Source organism: Lithobates pipiens, unplaced genomic scaffold (genome assembly GCF_037356315.1).
Source record: "Lithobates pipiens isolate NorthernLeopardFrog02 unplaced genomic scaffold, aLitPip1_a1.2 Scaffold_13, whole genome shotgun sequence".
NCBI lineage: Eukaryota > Metazoa > Chordata > Amphibia > Anura > Ranidae > Lithobates > Lithobates pipiens.
The window spans coordinates 137767033-137793372 of NW_027507718.1; the positions used below are offsets into that span (position 1 = coordinate 137767033).

At 42.3% G+C, this 26340-nt stretch overlaps 1 protein-coding gene across 1 annotated transcript in view; it reads left to right on the plus strand.

Annotated features, from left to right (window-relative positions):
* The window catches only part of FSTL3 (follistatin like 3), a 138731-nt gene extending 112678 nt beyond the window's left edge, over nt 1-26053 (plus strand). Inside the window, exons 4-5 of the mRNA XM_077475631.1 lie at nt 22223-22447; nt 25171-26053. Of these exons, the coding sequence (XP_077331757.1) occupies nt 22223-22447; nt 25171-25223 (278 nt within the window). The 3' untranslated portion in view covers nt 25224-26053. The remainder of the gene's footprint in view (nt 1-22222; nt 22448-25170) is intronic.
* The last annotated feature ends 287 nt before the right edge of the window (nt 26054-26340 follow it).

Consider the following 26340-nt stretch of genomic DNA (forward strand, 5'->3'; position numbering starts at 1 on the left):
CTCCAGTAAGGCTTATAATGTAACACGTGGTATAACAATCAATAATACAAAGCCATTGATTTGGTATCCGGTAGCAAAAAAGTATTCAGAATCCCAAAAAATGGTGTCAGGCGTGTGGGTCCAGATTTTTAACTAGCAAAGTGTCTCGACATGTTCCACGCTCAATTAGCGCTTCTTCAGGAGCTATTCACAGGTAGGCTTTAATAACGCTGTATATAAATATTTGTCAGCTTGCTGGTAAGCAGGCAAGAGGTGCTATGGGGATGTTAAAGGCGGGGAGTCAGTTTGCATATGCCCATCACAGTTAAACTCCTCTTAACCAGGGGTAAGGTGCCAGGCGTGTCGCTGGATGATGGAAGTAGTGGTCTGAAGTTGATGCTTTGATCAAGTGTCTAAACGACAGTATCGCCACCTAAATAACAAACTCTTGGGGGAGGGCAAAAACATCCGCCATAACCAGTTCCTTCCGTATCTATGACAATGCTATACCTATATCGGAATGTTGGCACATTAATATTAGTGTGTTCGCAGTGTCACCCTGTGATACATATTGTCTTTTTATACACTTCTTAATTCTCATGAGTATTAATAGCAGCGACAGGGCTGGACTATTGCTCAAGCAGTGGATGCATTACTTCTGGTAGTATCTATGCTTTGTGTATCGGGCTATGGTCAGAAGGTGGGTGAAAAATGCCTCAAAAAAGGGCTCTAGAAGGACTGCTACAGTCACGCGGAAGCCTAGATCCATCCCAGTAAAGATGGCATCCTCTCCTGAGAGTAAGATGGCTGGTCAGAGTTGCAGCCGCTCTTAACACTGCAGCCCCTGTTTATATTACTAAAGAGGTTTTTTCTTCAACCATTTTAAACTTGGAGCAAAGAATTGATGCTTTAATTGCATCCCAGAGTGGGACTAAGCGCAGCAGGTCCCCATCCATCACTCAGGACCCTCTTGCTGAGGAACAAGGAGCAAGAGATGACAAATTTCTTTCAAAGGACCAGGAAGAGGCTGAAGTTTCCTCTTCCAAAGAACCTGATATGGAAGTGTCAGGTTCGCAGGAAAGATTGTTGGTACAGTCTCTCACTAAATTGGTCCGCTCCACATTTTTACTGCCAATAACACAGTCAAGTCGATGAGCCCACTTCTGGTTTGGGTTCACTAATTCCTCCCCCATCTGTCCATTCTTTCCTATCCATTCATGGCTAAGGAAACAAATGTGTTCTGAGTGGGACCAACCAGATAAACAGTTTTTTCCTCCGAAAAAGTTTTCAATACTTTATCTTATGGAGGAAGAGTTTTATAAGAAATGGGGAATTCCAGCAATTGACGCTGCTATATCCTCTGTAAATAAAAACCTGACTTGTCCAGTAGACAGTGCTCATATGCTAAATGATCCAACAGATAAGAAGTTGGAGTTCCTTTTTAAAAACTATTTTGTTTGCAGGTTGTCATTCAACCTGCGCTGGCAGGGATTGGCGTTTCTCAGTCCTAAAAGGACCAGTTTATAGAGGTACTCAGTTATTCCTGATCAGCAGGCCCAGGATTTGGCTGGAATATCAGAACCGTTGTGTTTTACAGTAGATGCTATGAAAGATTCTATTCTCCAAGCCTCACGGCTCATGCTAGGGCTGGTACACGTGTGTTGAATCCTATGGTTGAAAAATTGGTCAGCCAAAGCGCCATGCAAAAATCTCTTGGCCAGTTTCCCTTTTCATGGTGAACGGTTGTTTGGAGACAATCTGGATAAGTATATCCAAAGAATTTCTAGTGGGAAAAGTTCCTTTTTACCAGTTAAGAAGTTTAAGCATTTTTCTTTTAAACGTGCTTCTTCTCCAGTGCCAGGGGCATCAGCCTCTGTGCAGTCACGATGGCCTCCACCGGCAGGTTCAAGAGGTAAACCTCAGGGTCAGTCCCAGGGCCAAAAAAGGACCTGGTGGAAGAAACCCACAAAACAGAATACTAAAGCCTCCTTATGAAGGTGCGCCCCTGCTCACTCGAGTGGGGGAAGGCTTCTACAGTTTTCAAAGGTCTGGCAGGAACAATGTTAAGACAGATGGGTGGCTTCCTCAATTTCTCTAGGTTCCAAACTAGAGTTCCAAGAGTTTCCGTCTCCTCGTTTTCTGAGATCAAACGTTCCCAGAGATTGTCAGAAACCATGAGACAGAAGTACAATTAAAACACACTTGTTTATTAATAAAAAAAAAGGTAAATAGAAAAAGCATAGTCAAGCATAGCCAGAGTCCAGTAACCAGATCAGGTAGTCAGCCAGGCCAGAAGTCAGGGATCCATGTAGAGCAACAGCAAGCAGGATAAGGAGCCAGAAGGGATGTCAGCAAGCCAGTCTTTAAACAAACCACAGGAGATGGTTTCTAGTGATGTGACCACGATGAAGGCAAAGGTGAAGTGAGCTGGAAGGCTTTAAGTAGGCAGGTCAGATGAGCATCATCAGGTACAGCTGTTAACTGTGGAGAGAGAAGAGAGCTGGCAATTAGCCGACAGCTGAGCGGCCAGCCCAGAGAAGGAAGGGCTAAGCCAGCCCTGACAGTACCCCCTCCTCAATGACCCCTCTCCCCCGGAAGGCCACCGGGCTTGAGGGGAAACCGTCTATGGAGCTTGCGAAGGAGGACAGGGCATGTACGTCAGAGGATGAAACCCAGGAGCGTTCCTCCGGACCGTACCCCTTCCAATGCACCAGGTACTGTATGCGCCCACGGAACCTACAGGAGTCAACAATGGATTGTACCTCATACTCCTCATGGTTCTCAACCTGAATAGGGTGAGGACATGGCACTGTGGTGGTAAATTGGTTACAGACCAACGGTTTCAATAAGGAGACATGAAACACATTTGAGATGCACATACTAGGAGGAAGGTCCAACGTGTAAGCCACTGGGTTAATCCTGCGAAGGATACGGAAAGGCCCAATAAACCGAGGTGCAAACTTCAGTGAGGGAACGCGAAGCCGGAGGTTGTGAGATGACAGCCAGACCCTGTCCCCAACCTGGTAGGAAGGCACAGGCAGGCGGTCAGCATGGAGTCTGTACCTATCATTGGCATGACCCAAAGCCTCCTGGACTTGTACCCAAGTGGAACGAAGACCACGGAGATGCTCCTCTAATGCAGGAATACTCTGAGGAACAAACGAGTCAGGCAACATGGAAGGTTGGAAACCATAATTCGCCATAAATAGAGACAATCGGGAGGCAAAATTCAAGGCACTGTTGTGAGCAAACTACCCAAGGTAATAAGTCAGACCAGTTGTTATGATGGTCAGAAAAATAGCAACGTAGGAATTGCTCCAAGGACTGATTGGCTCGTTCTGTGGCCCCATTAGACTGCGGGTGATACACAGAAGAGAACGCAAGCTGGATTCCCAACTGTGCACAAAAGGCTCGCCAGAACCGGGAGATAAACTGACTGCCCCTGTCCGAGACAATCACCTTGGGTAGCCCATGTAAGCAAAAGATCTCCCGAGCAAAAATGGAAGCCAGTTCCCTAGAGGTGGGCAACTTCTGAAGCGGAATACAATGACACATCTTTGAGAATCGGTCAACCACCATAAGGATAACAGTGTTGCTTGGGAGTTGGGCAACTCCACAATGAAATCCATAGACAGGTGAATCCAGGGTCTCTCTCCATTGGGTATGGGTTATAGGAGGCTCACTGGAAGGTGTTGTGGAGTCTTACTCTGAGCACACACGGGACAGCCAGCTACGAAGGCAGTAACATCAGCCCGTAGACTAGCCCACCAGAATTGTTGGGAAATGGCCCAAATGAGTGGATTCTTCCCAGGATGGACAGCTGCCTTGGGAGAATGGTAAGTCTGGAGCACAGCAGTACGGAGACTCTCAGGGACAAAGCAGCGGTCACAAGGTTTATCAGGAGGAGCATGGACCTGTGCAGCAAGAATTTTGTCACCCAAAGGAGAAGTAAGACTGGTGCGAACCGTAGCCAAGATTCAATCAGGAGGAATCATAGGAACCGGAACCGACTCCGACTTGGAAGTGGAGGAAAATTGTCGTGACAAGGCATCAGCCCTTACATTCTTAGTACCGGGTAAGAATGAGACAATGTAATTAAAGCTTGACAAGAAAAGAGCCCATCGCACCCTTCTGGGAGAGAGTCGCTTAGCCTCAGACAAGAATATAAGATTCTTATGGTCAGTAAGAATAAGAACACCTTCAAGGAGATATCTCCATTCTTTCAGGGCTAAAATGATCGCCAACAGCTCTCTGTCACCAATCTCATAATTGTACTCAGTAGAAAAGTAGCCACACGGATGCATAGCGAAGTTGAGACAGAAGGGCGCCAACTCCAGTCTCAGAAGCATCAACTTCTAGGATAAAAGGCAATGTAGGATCAAGATGTGCCAACACAGGAGCAGAAACAAAGGCAGCCTTGAGTCTCAATGGCCTCAATGGCCCCAATGGCCTTAATGGACTCCGGAGACCAACTCTGTGGGTTACCGTCCTTTCTGGTCATATCAGTCAGGGGCTTGACCAGAGACGAAAAGTTACGAATAAACTTCTGATAGTAGTTGGCAAAGCCCAGGAAACGCTGCAGAGGACATAAACCCACGGGTCGAGGCCACTGTAGGACTGCCGAAAGTTTCTCTGGGTCCATCGAAAAACCAGCAGTGGAAATTACATAGCCCAGGAATGTAACCTGTTCACGATGGAACTCGCACTTCTTCAGTTTACAATAGAGATTGTTCTCTCTTAGTTTCTGAAGCACACGACAGACATCTGTGTGGTGGCTCTCCAGGGACTTGGAAAATATGAGGATATCATCGAGATAAACCACCACACACAACTGCAACAAATCCCAGAGGACATCGTTAATAAATTCCTGGAAAACTGCCGGGGCGTTACAAAGGCCAAAAGGCATTACCAAGTATTCATAATGGCCTGTTCTGGTATTAACCGCAGTTTTCCACTCGTCGCCCTCCTTAATGCACACAAGATTGTATGCCCCTCTCAAGTCAAGCTTCGTGAAAACCGTTGCTCCCTTGAGGTGGTCAAATAACTCTGTAATCATGTAATCGGGTAGGCATTCTTAATCGTGACACGATTGAGACCCCTATAATCTATACTATATACTATAGAGTGTGGAAGGCATATGTCTCCTGGTGTTAATCCAGGGGTTGGCACCCCAGAAAATGTCATAGGTAGGATCCTTAAATTTCTGTCAGGAAAGGCTTGCTGGGAGCAACAGTTCCACGTGGGTGTGGGCACGTGTGCGTGCAGGCGCGCGGTTGTTGGCGCCAGAAGCACTATTTAAACTCTGTCATGACAGGGGAATCTTACTGCCTGATCTACAGCGTTCCCTGAGAGATTCCTGTGTTCCTGATCTGTTCCTGAGATTATCAGCATGCCTTGGGACTATCCTTGCCATTTGCCTGCACCTGACCTTGGCCAGTCCACGACCTCACTCCTGTCTAATCCTCTGGCTCATCTGCACCAGTCCGTTACTGACCCGGCTTGCCCAGTGACCTTCCTTCAGTCTTCTGCATCTGTACCTGTACTGCTCTCCTGTGTTTGACCCGGCCTGGCTGACCTTCCTATGTCTCAATTCCTGGGACCATCCACCTGCATCCTGTTGGTACCTGCCTCCCAGCTTCAGATTCCAGTCTGCTGCATCTCACCGGCTGTTCCAGTTGTCTCAGCTATGTCCAGAGCATCAGTCCTGCTTTCCAGCTGTTGATCCTGCCAGGCACTCATGCATAACTAAATCTCCAGTACATAAAATCTAATGGGTGTAATTAAATTGTAATGCATTAGTTAACATTTCTCTACACTTTCCAAACTCATTATATACCACTTTAGTGAAAAATCTCATATGTTATTATTTAAGGTATTGAGGTATGATCATACACTAGAGACCAATGTTAATTTTGAAGTTAAATTTCAATTTAGTTTTAGTCTTAGTCTTTTGACTAAAATGCCATTTTAGTTTTAGTGCTATTTTAGTCATCTCAATTGTTTTAGTCGACTAAAATAGTATTAATTTAGTCGACTAAAATGTTAAAATTAACACTGCTGTAAGCTCTACCAGGAGCTGCGAGTCAGGACTGTAGGGGAGGCCTCCTTCTGCATATTGGACTCAATAACCAGGTGCGTGACACGTACAGATGGGATTAGAAATAAAGGTTTGTGAGTACTATCAAGGGCCAGGTGTTGGCCTTATCTGTATTTTTTTTCAACGACCATTTGCTTCACACGCTCTGGTTCATAACTTTATTCAGGGGGTAACATGGATTAACCCACAGTTAGGTCACCCCTGAACCCTTGGGACTTAAATTTACTCCTATCAGCTTTACAAAAACAGCCTTTTGAGACAATTTGAGATATTCCCTTGGTCCTCTTGACGAGGAAAATAATTTTTTTGGTTGCCATATCATTGTATCAGAGTTGGCTGCTCTTTCTTGAAAAGAGCCATATTTGATTATTCATAAGGTTGTATTGCAACCTCATCCTAATTTCCTAACGAAGGTAGTGTCAGGTTTTCATTTAAACCAGGATCTTGTTCTGCCTTCATTTTTTCCAAAACCTCGTTCTGTGGAAGAAAAGTCATTACATTCTCTTGATGTGGTGAGAGCGTTCAAGGTCTATTTGAAAGTGACCACTTCGATTTGTAAAACAGATGTTTTGTTTGTATTGCCAGACGGTCCTAAAAGAGGATAGGTAGCGTTGAAATCTACTATTTCTAAATGGATTTGTCAAATGATTGTTCAAGCTTATGGTTTAGAAAATTCCTTCTTTTCATAGTAAAGTGCACTCCACCAGGGCTGTTAGTGCTTCTTGGGCAGTGCATCACCAAGCCTCCATGGCTCAGATCTGCAAGGCCACAACTTGGTCTTCAGTCCATACATTTACCAGATTCTATCAAGTAGATATAAAAGGTCATGAGGATATCGCCTTTGGGCGCAGTGTACTGCAGGCTGCAGTATAAGTCCTCTAGTCTCTTAGTGCCCTATGCTGCACGCCTAAATGTGGCCTTACTGTTGTAGACTGTAGAAGTAATACAATGGTGTCCTCTTCTACCCCTAGCCTGTGAGTGGGCAGCGGTAGATTCAATAAGTTATCCATGTGCTCAGTTTAATATTTCAGCTGTAGACTCTTTTGGATACCCACAGTTTTTACAGGTAAATAAAATATGTTAAATGCGTGTAACATCTTCATGGCACTACCTGCCTGGAGTTTGATTGTTTTCCCTGTACCTGCATGAGTTTCCTCCTGGTACTCCTCCTCCCACACTCCAAAGACATGCTGGTAGGTTAAATGGCTTCTGTCTAAATCGGCCCTAGTTGGTGTATGAATGTGGGTTAGGGACAATTGATTGTAAGCTCCTTGAGGTCAGGGACTGATGTGAATGTACAATATATGCGTAAAGCGCTGCATAAATTGACGGCACTATATATTAAATAAATAAAACAAATCAGATGGTTGTTAGAACAAATGGTTGATTTAATGCACAGTGTGCTGCAACTATTATATTGGTTGTAAAATTAAAGGATTATGCACAATCTGTACTTTATTAGCTGCAGTGCAGAGCTGGAGAGAAATTATCTGTCTGTCTAATAGACCCCTGGTACAGTATATAGTTACATAGTTGGTAAGGTTAAATGGGTTGTAAACCCTCACATTTTTTCACCTAAATGCATCCTACTCATCTGAGCCCGTAATTCTCACACCAGAGACGCGCTCTTCCCCTCTGCCCGTTGTCTTGGCTCTTGATAGATAGATTGATAGCAGCGCAGCGATTGGCTCCTGCTGCTGTCAATCAAATCCAATGACGCGGGTGTCAGGGGGCGGGGCCGAGTCTGGAATTCTGTGTCTATGGACACAAATGCTGGACTCGGGAGCGTGCCCGCATTGTAACCCCCCATGAGATAACCCTAAGGGGTTATACGATGCAGAAGTCGAGGATTGGGCCACTCTGTGCAAAACAAACTGCACAGTGGAGGTAAGTATGACATGTTTGTTATTTAAAAAAAAAAAAAAAAGCAAAGCTTTACAATCACTTTAAATAAAGATACTAGTCCATCCAGTTCAACCTATGTAGGTGTATGTATGTTCATGTCGATAATTTCCCATATCCCTGTATATGGTATTCAATAAGATGCATGTCCAAGAGTGTTTTAAAACTATCTATACTTCCCGCTGACACCACTGATTGTGGAAGGGAGTTCAACATCCTTGCCACCCTGACAGTGAAAAAACCCCTACACAGCTTAGGTTAAACTGCTTCTCCTCCAATCTCATTGAGTGGCCCCATGTCTTCTTAAGCCCCGTACACACGAGCGGACTTTTCAACATCCAAAGTCCGTCAGACCGAGTCCGTCAGACTATCCGATCATGTGTGGGCTGCAACGGACTTTAGCTTCGCAAAAGTCTGACGGACTTTAGAAATGAAGCATGCTTCAAATTTTCCCGACGGAACTCCGCCGGACCCGGTCCCCTTCGAAAAATTCGCTCGTGTGTGTGCTACTCCGACGGACTAAAACCGACGCTAGGGCAGCTATTGGCTACTGGCTATGAACTTCCTACATCGAATCCAGTCGTACGTCATCACGTTCGACTCCGTCGGAGTTTGGTGTGATGGTGTGTGTTCAAGTCCGTTCGGTCGAAAAGTCCGCCAGAACTCCGTCGGAACTCCGGCGGAACTCCTTTGGAGGTCTGTCAGACTTAATCCCTCTCGTGTGTACGGGGCATAAGACTCCCTGAGACTAAATAGTTTTCTACTTATGCTGGGATCACCATTGAGGTATGTGTATATTGCTATCCTATCAACTCTCAAGTGTCTCCTCTCCAGGGAAAATAAGTTTAATGTTTGTAGTCGTTCCTCATAATTAAGTCGCCTTTTTAATATTGTTACCCTTCCCTGAACTCTCTTCAGTTCTAGCACATCCTTCCTGAGGATTGGTGACCAGAATTGGACAGAATGATGTCTCCATATAAGAAAACCTGTTTTATGGATGTTTCCGTAAAATAGAGCCTGCTCATACTATTACATAGGGGATCCTCCTTCTGATAAATGGGGAAAAAAGGTTTAAAACCTAAATTATAATAAAATAAAAATCTCCCTGCACACAGAGCTGAATGCAAATGTGTATGTAAACAGGGACTGTGCAGCACTTGAGAGATGTTGCTGCAAACTTTGGTGTGAGAGCAGTAATTCTGGAACCATTATTCCTGTTGCATATGGACAATTTCACAGGCTCACATAATTATAAGGCTTGACGTTTTTGGTATTTTCTTGACGCAACCCTTTCTTTCATATTTTAACAAAAATGTGGGTATTATATTGTGTTTGTGTGCATGACAATTAATTTTAGCATATTTTATTGCATTTTTTAATAGAAAAAACACGTTATTTGGGAGTTTTAAGTAATTTTCCAGCAAAAAAATTCTGATTTTTTACCATGTGTGAAAACAAAAATTACAAAATTGCCCTTGGCACAAAGGAGTTAATGAGTACATAACTTGATAAAATTGTATATATTAAAGTTGCTGTGGGATGTATTTAGCAGTCTGTGTGTAGTTCAGGTGTAATCATGACACTGACAGACTTGGCGGAAACCTATTTATCGACTTGGCAGGAACTTTATCTAGCTGATTAAACTGCTCACATTTTTGTTGGAGACAGATATGTAGAATGAGGCAATAAAAAAAAAAAAACAGTATTACCACCGACCAACTTTCAAAACTATTGATGCTTTCATTAGAAATGTCAGCTGTAACATTCTCCCCCTCATGCCCTGCATATGAACTGGCATAGTGTAAACTATTGTACAAAGCAGAGCTAGCAATTTGGCAATCCCATAATTGGCTGCAAGAAGAGCAATGGTAATATTTTTTGCTAGTTGATGACAGCTCATATGAATACCCATGAAAGCTGAATTTCAGACACATACACAATAGTATATTCCTTCACAAATAATGATATGCATACAACTAGCATACTTGAATCCATCTTGGTATAGGCCTCTGTCATGTTTTACATACCAAAACTCAGACTGGGAGATTAATTCTGGATCCCCTAGTAACAACCAGAGATTTCCTCACTTTGAATGGATTTTGTTTCACTGTCCTGATGTGACTATAGGACAGGAAGTGAAGAGAAAGCAGAAAGAATGGGACACAGATGACGGGAAAAAAAAAAATACAGGGTTTATAGCCCTCATTTACTCTATCTAGTTTAACTATAACAGAACAGTGGTGACTGGTGGTCAATATTTTGGGGTAGAGGGGGTGGCAAACAAACTTGGCCCCTTCCAAGGGCTCCCCGGCCAATTGGGTCTCAGGACCCGCTCACTGGTTGGCCGGGAGGAGAAACAGTAAGACATTAATGAATATTAATTTGCTAATGTCACACAAGTGGATGGGGTCGGGGTGCAGAGTCCACCCTTTTTGAAGCCAATTAGAGCCTCTGGCTCTAAACACATGCTTCAAAAAGAATAACTAATAATACCCACATTGAAATTCATGCGTCCAGCGCCCTGCATGGAGATTAGGAGCCGGGTGCATGGATTAGGGGGGCAGGGCCCCTGCACTCCTAATGGATGGGCCACTACTGACAGAGAACCATATTTAGGCTGTTTACCTAAAGTTTTGTTTTATAATATTTTCTTTATAAAAGTAGATAGTGAGTAGCAGTCATTGTAGAGCTGTTCTGAAATGTTAGTCTGATTGTACTGCCTGATCAGTATAGAATTAATCCAGAAAAAGGGTGTGGACTCTATGATTAATTACTAAAGGTAAAAATAAGGAGACTTGTACCATCATCCAGGAATCTACAGAAAAGGGTTGGAAGCCTGGTCTCCAACCAGGCTACCATACGGACATGGGGGCAATTGGACTATCACGGTACAGTAAGATGATAAAGTTCAAATATATAACAGCCCAGTGGGAGGAAGTTCTAACCTCCTATGTGCCCACAGTCATTTCAGCTAGGGACAAACTTATACAGTTAAGATACCTTCACCAAATAGAGTAGTGGTAGATCATAAGCTCACCTTCACCAAATAAGCATACCTTCACCAAATAGAATAGTGGTAGATCATAAGCTCAATAATAGCGTGCAACGCCAAGCTGCGGTTTCCAAAGCGAGCAAAGTCCTTTCCTGTATTAAGAGAGGTATGTACTCCAGAGAGAGATATATCATTTTGCCCCTGTTCAAATCATTAGTAAGACCTCATCTGGAATATGCCGTTCAGTTTTGGGCACCAGTTCTCAAAAAGGATATTGGGGAACTGGAGAAAGTGCAGAGAAGGGCAACCAAACTGATAAGGGGCATGGAGGAACTCAGCTATGAGGAAAGATTAGAGGAACTGAATTTATTCACTCTTGATAAGAGGAGATTAAGGGGGGGATTTGATCAACATGTACAAATATATAAGGGGTCCATATAGGGAACTTGGTGTTGAGTTATTCACTTTACAGTCAACAAAGAGGACAAGGAGGCACTCTTTACGTCTAGAGGAGAAGAGATTTCATCTCCAAATACGGAAAGGTTTCTTCACAGTAAGAGCTGTGAAAATGTGAAAGACTCCCTGCAGAGGTGGTTATGGCCAGCTCAGTGGATTGCTTTAAGAAAGGCCTGGATTATTTCCTAAGTGTACATAATATAACTGAGTACTAAAATTTATAGGTAAAGTTGATCCGGGGAAAATCCGATTGCATCTCGGGGGATCAGGAAGGAATTTTTTCCCCTGCTTTAGCAAATTGGATCATGCTCTGCTGGGGTTTTTTGCCTTCCTCTGGATCAACTGTGGGTATAGAATTGGGTATATGGGTTGGTATGATATTTATTATATATATATATATATATATATATATATATTTTTTTTTTTTTTTGGTTGAACTGGATGGACTTGTGTCTTTTTTCAACCTGACTAACTATGTAACTATGTAACCAAATGTATTATACCCCACACAGACTATTTAGGATGGGCAGAAGAGATTACCCTGTTTGCCACAAGTGCCAGGTGGCAGATGGTACCTTTATTCACATAGTGTGGGAGTGTGGTAAAGTAAGACCATTGTGGTCACAAGTGTCCCAGTTTATTGCAGATACTTTTGATCTCCCGAATATATGTAGCCCACTTTTAGGACTCCTGGGGGTAATAGAGGACGAGGTGATGAACAACAATACGAGACAGTTCTTACGATTATTGTATTACTATGTCAGAAAACTTATAGTCTTGAACTGGATAAAGAGAGATGTTCTTACATTATCTGCATGGAAAGGACTGGTTAATGTTACATTTTTCAGAATGACTTATGAAGTGAGAGGTATTAAGAAAAAACGTAAAAATATGGGGAAGATGGATGAATTTAAAGGAAACTACACCATGTGACATCTAAATGACATGACTATATACCACTGTTGAATAGTGTTCAGTGAGAGATGCTACAGGGAAAAGCTCATCTTGGGGGGGAGATGACGGCACAAATAGTTGTGGGGGTATCAACCTCCATGGTTTTGGTTTATAAATTTGTTGTTTTTTTTGGTTTGTATTTTGTTTTACCATGCCATATGTTGATGGATGATACAAACCGTAATTATTACGGGCAAATGGTAAACTGCACACACAAAAAAAACGCTATATGTATTAACATATCCTTGTTTATGAGTTGTACAACCTGGAAAACCATAAATAATGCTGATGCCTTGTTGATTATGGTTGAGAATGTATTCTGTAAATGATGCTTTCTTTTTTATGTATATACACTTGGCAAATAAAAACTAAAAAAAAAAAAAAAAAAAAAAATATATATATATATATATATATATATATATATATATATATAAAACAGATGTACAAATATAAAAATAAAGTTTTATTGATGCAGAGATAATAATCAATAACAAGTTAAAAACATGATGACAATTCACATATATCACCACAGTAACCCCAAAAGGGGACAATAGCAGTGGGACAATAGAATTTAATCCAGCATATTCCAAACAAATTGCATTAAGTTGTATAAAACAGAATGGATGAGAATATTTTTTTTTTTAGTAATATCTAAATATATATATATATATATATATATATATATATATATATATATATATATACATATATATATATATATATATATATATATATACATATATATTTATGGTCAAAGCCCTATGGCCGATACGGATATGAACAAGTAGCCTCTACCATAAGATTAACCACATGAAATGGACCTGAAGTGTGCCCTGGTCTGATGGTCGGTATACCAAAATAGGGGGGCATACCCTAGATTAGAAATTAATATATGTGAAGAGAAATGAATTTGAGAAATGCCCTGGAAAGGGGAAGGGAGGGTGGGTGCCGCTCACCGGAAACCGACAAAGACCACAGGCGAGCGGGCTGGTTAAATACCCTCCGGGCTCCTCCCATAAATTCAGGCCACCACACTGGCCTTCTTACTTATGGTCAAAGCCCTATGGCCGATACGGATATGAACAAGTAGCCTCTACCATAAGATTAACCACATGAAATGGACCTGAAGTGTGCCCTGGTCTGATGGTCGGTATACCAAAATAAGGGGGCAAAACATTCAGGTAGGGGTGCAGTTTTATTAGTTTTAGCATAATTAGTTGAGCAAGTTTGGTGAACGCTTGTGCCATTTCCACCCGAGGATTGGGAATGTACCGGGCGAGGTAGGCAGGGTCCCAAGTGCTTAGTCTTTCAATGACGTGACTTGGGACCCATGCCAACATGCTGCCAAGGGTGCTCAAATTCTAAAGAGTGTCCACGGTATGGACCGGGGACGAGGTGTAGGCTGTGTAGAAGAACCCCATGTGTTTGGGAAACTGGCAGGTACACAAGTGTTGGCACGAAAGCAATAGGGAACTAGACTCTACGCGTTCCGGTAGGAGTGACAGTAGGTAGTCAAGTGCGGTTACTTGATACCAAGCCCTGCTTCTCTATAGAAATGGACGTCCATCCTGGAGTCAGATTGCTGGGTTTTAGACACTGCAAGGAGGAGGATGAAATGAAGTTGGTAGCGAGCCAAGTAACGACTATGCAGAACTTGGCCTGCAGGATTGCTGAAGGCCTGGAATGAACATACAATGGACATTCAACTGGTGCCACCGGGCTAACTGCAGCGGTCTGCGCAGGAAGGACACAACCGAGATCGGTCCAGACCTGGCTTCAATAACAAGATGAGCCTCGGCCCAGTTGTCGGTGGTGAAAGCCACAGCCTGTCCTGTCCTGACATGACCCCAGATACGAGAGGCTGTCATGACCGAGTATAGTCTGAAGAGGGAGGAAGTCAAGGTAACCGGGGTTTAGGAGTATCCCTGATGCCATGGTCCTGTAAACCAGTGGTGGCCAAAAATTTCCGCGAAGCCTGTGTAGGCTGTGGCATCTGTCGCTACCAGGGGCGACAGGGGCATCGTAGACGGTTTAAACACCGATACATCAATCCATGCAGTAAGGAACCTTCCGACATTGACAGGTCTGCTATTGCCACGGCATCTAAATTAAGGATCTAAGAAGGGTCCTGTGTCCGTGAGAGGAGGACTAGGAGGCGTGACATAAAGATCGATCCTGGGGAATGGCCCGTATTGCAGATTTGAACATTCGTCAGGTAGTGTCTGTGTAGAACCTGGCTGCCAGTGCTACCAACGATAAATTGGCTAGGCCAGGGAAAACCACAAAGGGCCAGGTAGATGGCCGCTTGGATGACTAGACTGGGGAATATGCGAGGATTTCATGTCCCTAAAGATGGCAGTTGTGATGGGCGAGCGTTTTCCGTTGGCTATGGGTGATGCCTCTGGATGCCTCGAAGTGGGGATCTTGCTGTATGAGCCATAAAGACAGGTGGCTCTCCGGGCCCTGTAAGGATGAGAAATGCTGAACGCTGGCTAGGTATAGCCTGAGCGTGTTACAGGAAGAAGCCAGTTGCGTGTGTCAACACGATCCAGGTGCTGGATGGAAGTTGAACTCAACTATCCTAAGGGAGAGACCGACAGACAGGAAACGGTGAGTGGCTTGTAAGAAAAGCCACAGGAGACAAGTGGCCAACTAAGTGCTGCTGAAAACGACGTGTAGCCAGTTTGTGTGCCACTGAGAATGTGTGCTTGCAAAAGAATGATTGCAAGACGTTATGCTAAGTCGCGAGCCTTGGCACGATTGCAAAAGTAGTGTTTAAACGTGTGCTTGCGACAATTGCGTGGGAGTTTGTCACTGGAAATGTGTTCATAGTGACTGTGAGAAATTCGTGTTATCGCATGTGCTTTGCGAAGACTGCAGGAGTTGTGCTTGAACATGTGTTTGGGCGCGTGCTTGCAACGATTGCAAGATGTTATGCCAAGATGCGTGCTTGCAATGATTGCAAGATGTTATGCTAGGATGCGTGCCTGCAACGATTGCAAGGAGTTACACCAGGATGCGTGCTTGCCACGATTGCAAGATGTTATGCTAGGATGCGTGTGTGCAATGATTGCAAGAAGTAATGCCAGGATGCGTGCCTGCAATGATTTCAAGGAGTTATGCCAGGATGCGTGCCTGCAACGATTGCAAGAAGTTATGGTAAGATACATGGGTAGCCAGGTCGGAAAAGACAGAAGTCCATCCAGTCCTAACCACAAATCAAACACGCACAACCCGACACACCCAATTCTACACCCACAGCTGATCCAGAGGAAGGCAAAAAACCCCAGCAGAGCATGGCCCAATTTGCTACAGCAGGGAAAAAATTCCTTCCTGATCCCCCGAGAGGCAATCGGATTTTCCCTGGATCAACTTTAAAAATAAGTACCCCGTTACAATGTACATTTAGGAAAGTATCCAGGTTTTTCCCAAAGCAATCTAATGAGCCAGCCGGAACTGCCTGCTAGCAATGATTGCAACAAGTTTGTGCCTGGACATCTGCTCGCAATGATTGCAATAGGTCTTATGCTCGAATGCGTGCTAGCAATGATTTGCCAGAGGTCTATGCCTGAATGTATGCTTGCAATGATTGCAAGAAGTCTATGTTTGGATGCGTGCCTGCAACGATTGCAAGAAATCTACGCTTGGATGCATGCTTGCAATGACTGCAAGAAGTCTACGCATGGATGCGTGTTTGCAATGATTGCAAGAAGTCTATTCTTGTATGCGTGCTTGCGACGACTGCCAGACTTCCATGCTTGAATGCGTGCTCGCAACGATTGCACGAAGATTATGCTTGATGCGTGCTTGCAATGATTTGCAAGAAGTCTATGCTTGGATTCGTGCTTGCAACGATTGCAAAAAAAGTCTACGCTTGTATGCGAACTTGCAACGACTGTACGACGTCCATGCTTGAATGCGTGCTCGCAACGGTTGCCAGAAGTCTACACTTGAATGCGAGCTTGCAACGCTTGCGAGAAGTCCAGGCTTGTATGCGTACTCGCACCAACTGCAAGACGTCCCTGCTTGACTGCGTACTAGCAACGATTGCAAGAGGTCTATGCTAGGATGCGTGCTTGCAACGATTGCTAGAAGTCTACGCTTGGATGCGTGTTTGCAACGATCGCAAGAAGTCTACGCTTGTGTGCGTCCATGCTTGGATGCGTGTATGCAAAGATTGCAAGAAGTCTATGCTTGAATGCGTGCTTGCAACGATTGCCAGAAGTCTGTGCCTGGGGATGTGTTTGCATGTCAGATGCGACCGACTCGAAACGGGGCACTGTATACTACGGTCCATTTAATGAAAACCTGTTATGACAGAGGCATAAGCCGGTCATGCCGTGACTGTGACTGACGATGAACCGGACTCTGGAGCATGCACTGAAATGAGGCTAAAGCACTGGGGCACACCGTAACGGATCGGTGCCTGTATGCAACTGGATTCAAAACGGAGCGCGGTACGTGGCGGTGAAATTTATTTGATTGCCATGACAGAGGCATGAGTCGGTTGTGCCGCTGTTGCGACTATCCGTTAATCGTGCATGCTGTAAAGCAAGTACTGGAATGTGGCTGAAATACCTGGGGCGCCGGGACGAATCGGTGCGTCGTAGATGCGACTGGATTCGTATCGGACGTCCTACGTGACAGTGAAATTGATTTCCCATGACAGAGTCATGAATCAGAGAACCGAAACCTGCAACCAACAATGAATCCTGACTCTGGAGCATGTACTGAAATGAGGCCGTGACCAACTGGGGCACACCGAAACGAATCGGTGCATCACGGATGCGACTAGATTCGAATCGGAGCGCGGTAAGTGACAGTGAAATGAGTGACAAAAGTATGCCATGACGGAGGCCCGAATCGGTCGTGCCGCGATTGCGACTGACAACGAACGGGACTCCGGAGCATGTACAGAAATGAGGCCGAAAATACCTGGGGCACGCCGGGACGAATTGGTGCATCGTAGACGCGACTGGATTCGTATCGGAACGTGATATGTGACAGTGAAATGATCCCATGACAGAGACCCGATCGCTTGCAACGAGCGGGCTCTGGAGCATGTACCGAAATGAGGCCAACACAACTGGGACACGTCGATCGAACCTGTGCGTTTACCTGAGAAATGCGACTGGTTTCGACTCGAACGTACTAGGTGACAGTGAAATGATTCCCATGCCAGAGACCCGATCGATTAGCCACGAGCGAGCTCTGGAGCATGTACCGAAATGAGGCCAATGTAACTGGGACACGTCGATCGAACCTGTGCATTTTCTTGAGAAATGTGACTGGTTTCGACTCGAACGTACTAGGTGACAGTGAAATGATTCCCATGACAGAGACCCGATCGATTAGCCACGAACGAGCTCTGGAGCATGTACCGAAATGAGGCCAACGTAACTGGGACACGTCGATCGAACCTGTGCGTTCGAGAACTGCGACTGGTTTCGATTCGAACGTACTAGGTGACAGTGAAATGAATTCCCATGACAGAGACCCGATCGATTAGCCACGAACGAGCTCTGGAGCATGTACTGAAATGTGGCCAAGCAGTTAGGGGCACACCGGAATGAATCGGCGCATTTAGCGGATGCGACTGGATTCGAATCGGAGCGCCGTGCGTAACAAAATGAGTGAAATGATGAAATGACCTACGTGAGCCAGCCATGGCAGAGGTAGGAGTCGTTGTGCCGTGAGACACGACTGGCAACGATTTTGACTGTGGAACACGGTAACGAGACTATAACAAGTACTAAACAGTGCAATTTTTTCCTACCAGCAATATCTACCGAAATGACGCCCGTGAAATGAAGGGCGCTGCGAAATTGGAGCGTGTTGAGTGATAACAACCGGTATCATGACGAACGACTCGATATTTCAGGTTTTAACAACACTAAAAATAGTACAGGAAGGTCAATCGAGACCCTTACCTGCGGCAGTCGAGCTGGCGACGTTGTACAGAGCCGGCGACGTTGTACAAAACGAACGGGAAAGAAACCACGAGAGAGACGTTTTGTCCGAATGGAAACGAAACACGAGCCGTCGGCCTAGTGACGTAGTGCCGCGCACCGGAAACCGACAAAGACCACAGGCGAGCGGGCTGGTTAAATACCCTCCGGGCTCCTCCCATAAATTCAGGCCACCACACTGGCCTTCTTACATATATATATATATATATATATATATATATATATATATATATATATATATATATATATATATATATATATATATACACACATATATATTGCTCCTGGTGGCCAAGTTGCGGCCCAATGACCCCTGCAGACGGTATTCTGTGTTTTCATTATCTAGGTGCGTATTCTTTCTTAGATAAATAGTAATAGCAATGATCTCTGTTCTTGTGTAATGTGTCCGTAGTCTCCAACAACTTCTGCAGTTTGTCTGCAGTTTCACCATCTCTTGAAGCATCCCTATATTGTCACTTCCATTTGCATGTCTTCAGTCACCGACCATTTTCTATAGTATAGCTACAGTTTCTGACCTTGTTGGAAGCCTGCAGTCTCTGACAGCTTTTAGTAGCATAACGTTTACTTAATATGTGCGGCCCTTTTGTGATGTCAAGGGTGCACTATAGGTCCCTATATTAAGAAAACTGACCACCAGAGATCTAAACACTTAAAGTAAAGATGGAAACATGTCATGTTTACTTCTTTCAATCATTTCTTCTTGCTTGTACAATTAAATTGTAATGCCAGCAGCCAGCTTTACATAAAGTTAACTGTTGTATATGTTTAGAACCACATTTGATGTCAACGTGAAGGAGAGAACAGTATAAAAATGGCGAGTCTGTCACTATGAAAATTCCGACGCTAGGGGGAGACTTGTTGCTGTAAAATACTTTGACTAAAGTTATTCAAGACTTTCCTAGTGATATTAAAATACCAGAAAACAAGCTGATTTCTGTGCTGATGGAAACAATTTGCATTGTGCTTTTCTGGGTAGGCAAATCATTATCTAAAACCTTCAGTAATTTTTGTTTTTCATGCAATCCACCATCCAGGATATATAATAACATTCCTCCTCCTTAGTTTTGTTAGAGGAACTGTGTGCTTTACTTTCCGTTTGTTACTTCTGAGATTTTTTTTTTTTTCCTTTTTTCTTGGAAAGTGAAAAGAAACACATTTTGTATTCTTAAGAAAAGCAGCAGAAATCAGTGTAAACACTTGGCAGCAGGAGAAGGAACAGTCCGTCCGCTCAAACACATGTCTTACATCTTCCTAACTCCTCCAGTTTAAAGAAATACACTGATTGCATTCATCCTCAGTCTGTGGAAACTAGTGCAGGACTTATTTAATATGGCTGCAGCATGGAGTTGAGTAATAACCTCAAATTCTGCTCTTATGCAGGGAGGAAAAAAAGTTGAGCTTTGATCTAGTGAAATGATCCTACAAGGAACCATGGATTTTTTTTAAATGTTAGATAACCCCCGAACAAAAAATGTAATCTATTACAGCTTACCTGCCCTAAGATTTGGTGGGCTGCATTTGTTTGCTTTTTTTTTTAGGTTTTATTCCTTTTATTTTCAACATGTGATTCTGCCAGTCAGTAACACGAGTTCAGTCCAAGAATGACAAGATCCACTCGTCTTCTGTATCAGGACAACAGAAACAAGACAGGACTACTAATACCCACCCCTCTCTCACTGTCTAACATAGATGGGCATGGTACTGTAGTCCACTGGGTTGGCTGAGAAGAATATAATTGATAATAGTCACAAGATACGGAGAGTGCAAAAAGTTATCACAGGTCTTCTGGCAAGATCAACGGGTATTTTTTTTTTTTACTTAAAACAGATATAACATTTTCAAGGATATATTTAACAGACCTGAAGAGAAGTTGATGGTTAGGGATTACATACACTTTAGGATCTGTTCTTAACCACTTGGACTTCAAGTGTTTAAAACAAGCTCATGGCTGCAGCCATTAGCTTTATGTCGTTTTTTCAGCCGTCTATTGGCTGTTCAGTAAAAGTGATTCAGGTGGCTCTATAGCCTGGTTACCTGCCCCAATAGTGAGAGCAAGAGGAGATTGAGGAACATCCACTCCCGAATCTCCTCTGTGAGTAAGGAAGTGGGAAGCCATAAGTGTTTAATCACTTCTGGTTACATCCATTCCCCGAATACTGTGGCTGAAGACGCAGCTAGTATAGCATGATCTGTGCTTGATTAAAGAAAAATTCCAGGTATTGATATTTTATACATAGTTACATTGGTCCAGCTTGGAGCTTGACGTCATGTTCCAGGGAGGAGCTGGTCACTAAATGGTGTAAAATTTAGCTATATAATTTACCCATTTGTTGCTTGATTATATTCATACAGATTTTCTTCTGGAATAACAATCAACCAACTGATCAGCACAGCTAAAGTCTACAGCATCCTATGGCCAGTAGGGCAGAACATGCTTGTCCAAAGGATTAGTGGAGTTGTGTTCTTTCATTCTGGCTCATCACTTGACATCATCTATACTCTCTGCTCTCAGAGGGAACAGAATGAATTTAGACAAGCATAAAGCAAATGAGAGCAAATGTGGATTTCTGGAACCATTTCATGGGGGATAAATGTACACAGCATTTCAAAGACACAAACACAAAACAATTGAAAATGGAAACATATAGCATATATGCAATTTTTGCTACTTGCATTTAAGGAATAAACCTCATAGTTTTTTTAGTGCTGATCCAGTTTTCTCTTTCTTTGTCACTTTCTTTTTGGAACATTTAAAGAAACAGAAAAGCAAAAATCAACTTTACAACAGCTAATTTTAAAATATTCCTGCTAGGATTGTAGCATATATGATTGGAGATATTATAATAATAAAAGTATAGAATTTTACAATAAATAAGCTATGTATAGGACAGAAAGAAAATTTACAACTATCAGCTAGCAGACAGTTCAAGATGCTACAATGACACTGTCAATGTATGAAGTGAGCGTGTGGATCGCTTAATAGCCAGAGGTTTTGATGGCCTAGATCAGTGTTTCTCAACTCAGTCCTCAAGGTGCCCCAACAGGTCTTGTTTTCAGGCTCCCCATTATTTTGCGCAGGTGATTTGATCAGTTTCACTGCCTTAGAAATTACCACAGCCATTTAATCTGAGTGAAACCTGAAAACATGACCCATTGGGGCACCTTGAGGACTGGAGTTGAGAAACACTGACCTAGATCATGGGTGCTCAACCTGTGGCTCTCCAGCTGTTGCCAAACTAAAAGTCCCTTCATGCCTCTACTTTTGGGAGTTATGTTTGTACCTGTCAGCTTTGCAATGTCTCATGGGACTTGTAGTTCTGCAACAGCTGGAGGGCCACAGGTTGAGCACCCATTACCTAGATTGATAAAGATCTCAGAAGCAGCCAGTTGTGCTAAGCATTCCTTTCTGCTGTCTAATACAGAGACAAATTATTTAAATTACTGTGGACCACAATAGCCTATCCTTCATCAGTTTTTTTTCACTGCCAATTAGAGGCCATCATCCTTCTCATTACTCTACAACATTGAGCATGAGATCACTGAACCTCTGTCTCCTTAGGTCCGTGCACCCACTCACCATAGAAATTACAAGCGGTCTGACTTTTTGTAATGGATTTTTCTTTCATGGGCAATGTAGCATTGAGACTTGAGTATTGAGTATTAGGAAGGAACTCTGAAAACTTGCTGTTTGAATCACTTAAAAATATAGAAATCTTCTGGGTGACCTATGGTGGCCTGTTCAGCATCCTAGAAGGCACACTGCTAACGCAAAACTTGTCTGCTGCAGCTAATGTATGGAATACAATGATGCTCTGTGTCTTGGAAATCAATAGCTGTTCTATTTTCTTCCAGAATCGTGCTCCAATGTGGTTTGCCCAGGGACACATTCTTGTGTTGTGGACCAGACAGGAAGTGCCCATTGCGTCATGTGCCGTACATCCCCCTGCCAGATGCTTGCGTCTGACTACATGCTGTGTGGGAACAACAATGTCACCTATCCCTCTGCCTGTCATCTTCGAAGAGCCACTTGCTTCTTAGGACGATCTATAGGGGTTCGTCATTCGGGCAGCTGTGCAGGTATCTATACATTTTTTAAAGTTTATATATGGAGGATGATGCATCTTTTACAGTAGTTTATAAAGATATTAGAAGCCTGCAAAGTGCTCTATGGCCATATAAAAGCACAAGACAAGTCAAGTGTGTCCTTTATCCAGTACACCGAACTCCAAGTCTGTCATATCATTACATTCTACATTATATTTTACTCTAGTTACATCATACATTTAAATACAAACTTATTACGCAACCCCTTTATCTCTAGTCTTTATCCTGTCAATGGCAGTTGTCCTTAGCATTCCCTCAGTAATAAATGTAATAGTAGATAGATATAGAAGGAGAGGACCTAAATTAGATTTGGAAACACCTTTGGCAGACCAAGCCTCTCAAATACAAGTTAAGCATACAGTTAAATATCTTGGGGTTGACATAACCCAGAATGTAAAGGATTATATTGATTTGAATCTTAAACTACTATTGCTTAAATTTATGGATAAATGTCGGAGTTGGTGTAAAACTTCCATTGACAGTGATTAGAGGAACCAATCTTATTAAAATTATTTGGACCCCAAAATATCTCTCTCTCTCATATATATATATATATATATATATATATATATATCTGGTGGAAACTCTTTTTCGAGAACTCATCTGGCGGAAAAAACAACCTCGCATGAAATTAAAATACTTTAATGTTAGCTAAAGATGCTGGGGTCTTGCTAATCCACATTTAAAAAGTTATTTCCTAGAGTCACAGTTACAACTTTTTTTTTTTAGCAGGACGATGGTGTCGGAACCCAACCCTATACAGGGCCTGTTATTACTATTATTTAGGGAATACCCATTAATCTCCTTATTGGAGACAAGAAATCTGCTACAGGATAAAGGGTTTCTAATGGATAAAATTATTTGATAAAGTTTGGCAGGAAATTAAAAATACAAAAGTTACGGGGTATACTTTTTTATGCTGTACTATATATGGAATAATTTAAAATGTGAAGAACTGATAAAATTGGAAGGGTTTGATCCAGGGGAAAAACCTGGGTTGTGGTATATGTCGCAACTATTCCAGAATGATATATTGAAAACTTTATTCAATTAATCGAAGAATATGGAATCCCGAAGCAAAGATTCTTTTAATACCTACTGCTTAGACATGTTACACAGGTGCAGGCCAGTTCCTTTAAATTAGAACTTAGTAAATCTAGGATAATATCATTGTTGGATATAAAAAAGCCTAAGCAGTGTCTCATATTGCGAATATATGGGGTTTTGTATAATAAGTTCCAAGAATCGGTAGTCATTCCATCAAGGACACAATGGACATGGGGCCTATATCAGATGATCAATGGGCAATGACATCATCTACAGTTCCTATTGTTTTCTTATCCTCCACGCAAAAACAAACCCAATTATTTATTTTACATAGAACCTATCGTACACCAGAGAAGCTATTTAAGTGGCAACGTAGAGATACCTCCCTCTTTCCTAGATGTAACGGGGGACCTGCGAATTGAATACAAATGTTATGGCAATCCTGCAAACTCCACCATTATTAGCAGGGGGTAGTTGAGACCATTTAATGGTGTGTTCGTAACAAAATTGCTGATAGATCCAGGCATTAAATATGGTAGAGGAATCTAGGGTTCCGGATTTTGCTTACATAGCAATATTAGGGAGTCTGTTTCAGGCTCGTAAATTAATAGCACAAAAGTGCATATAAACGTACCCTCCAACAATGGCAGAATGGAGAATACAAATAAAGGAAAGTATGATAAAAGAAAAGTATATTTTTTTTACATAGAGGTTGCCCAGGGAAATTTGAGAATATCTGGAAGAGATGGTTGGATGTTCTTGAATCCGATATGAGAGGAGATGCATAAAACATGGGAAAGAATGTAGAGAGGGAAGATTGGTTTAGTTGAATTTTTTTACTATTGTTAATTTTTTTTTTCTATTGTGTATTTTCTATGATTGTTATCATGTACTTGCTTTTGTTTTGATTTTAACAATTTCTATATAGAAGTTGTTTTGTTTGGCATATCACATGTGTTTGCCTCTTCCTTGACTCCAGTTACAATCAGAATTACTTTGGTTTCTTTTTTGTTTCATCTTTTTAATTCTGTGCACCGTTGAAGGCTGAATCAAAAAAATATTTATTCCTTAATTGTACAGAACAAGATACAGGATTAGTATATGTAATATGGGGTGTATATATATATATATATATATATATAGTTACCTACAGGTGAATAGACATGGGCAAAAAATGCTTCAGTGAAATCCTCTAAAATAACACATCCCAATCCCAGCAAGACATCATCCTTTTAAGTTTACCTCTCTTGTGTTGAGGTTTTGAATTAGGATGTGAGGCCAACCTGTAAAGTCGCTTAGAGTACTAGGTCCTGTGTGGCACGTGATACATCATGTTGAGTTGGCCACAGGGTCCAGGGCCCTGGCCTGCCTATGGTGGAGCCCTGTCTCTTAAATGCCCTTCAGGGGTATGCCCATCATAGACCACCAAAACAAGATGGGGCTGGTCCCTATTACCCTGCCCAATATGCAAGACATCTGCCACAGGAAGAATTTTTTTTATGTCACTGTAGGATGTAATGTAGGATGCCTCCTCAAGCAAGATTTACAGTATATTTTAATGACAAGGTTTAACACCGTTTTCTTTGGCTTGGTAATTTTAAGATTATGTCATAAAATTAATATTGATATCCTTTTTTTTCTGTTTACAGAGCACTCAAAATTTTCCATGGATCTTGATGATGCAGTGAAGAACTATGTGTGAAGTCATCATGATTTAATAGCCATGTCAAACTTAGCACAGGGGCATTCCATGTGTATATTGTACATAGCGTGAGGCATATTTATTAACTGGAATTGTTATTTATATGTATCAGACAGACAGACTCCACTACCCAAGCACACTCATAACAGAGTTAAAGAGCTTAACTCTTGCAAACTATAAGGTGGTATGATAATTTGTTGAAAATGCTATGTTTTATTAATCTATTGCCACTATGTATTGGTGGACACAGCCCATGTTTAAAGAGCATTTTAAATGTGTACCTAGGGCAAAAGATAACTTCCCTCCATGTTTTCCAAGTTTGCATGGAGGAGTGCAGAGAATATTAGCCCGTACTAAGCTATAGTATACTGTAACGGTACACAAAGATGATATTGAGACCACTGCCGTACTGTCACCTGAAGTCACAAAGGAAAGCTAAGGGACATTGTGAAACAGATATAAATGGCCGTTATCGTCAATTATATTACATAAGTTAATGAATCAAAGATTGCCATCGCCCATCCCCGCCGCCCCCCATAACAGAACACCAGAATGATACCCACATGACATTTATTTAGAATACATTGATTGTTGTAAGACTATTGTATCATATGACATTTGTTGCTGGCATATCCCATGCCAGTATATGACAGCCACATCAATGGGCTTTCCATCATTGTATAATCCCCATCTCCTGTTCAGTTTTGGGTGTAACTTGCCTCCTAAATGTAAAGGTCAGAGACCACAGTGCTATTTTTTTCTATTTTTCTATCTCTTGTTTCCTTTCTCTTTTTTCTATCCATGACAATAAAAGATACAAATGTAATACATATTCATTGTTTCTTTAATGAAATTAAATGCTACTGGGTCTAGAAGATTAGCCTTGTTTATATCGTTCTATAAACAATATTCTTTTATACATTATTCACATTATGCATATCAGAAATTCATTTTGATTGGATGCCCATATTTGTTTGCTTTTATATGTAAAGCAGCAGGAAAAGCCATAAGATCTGATTCATAAAAACTGCCAAACAAAACATTAGGACAAAAATTAAGTTATTGCCAATAGCAACCAGTCAGGTTTCACAAAAATGCAGTCAACAATAAAAAGCAC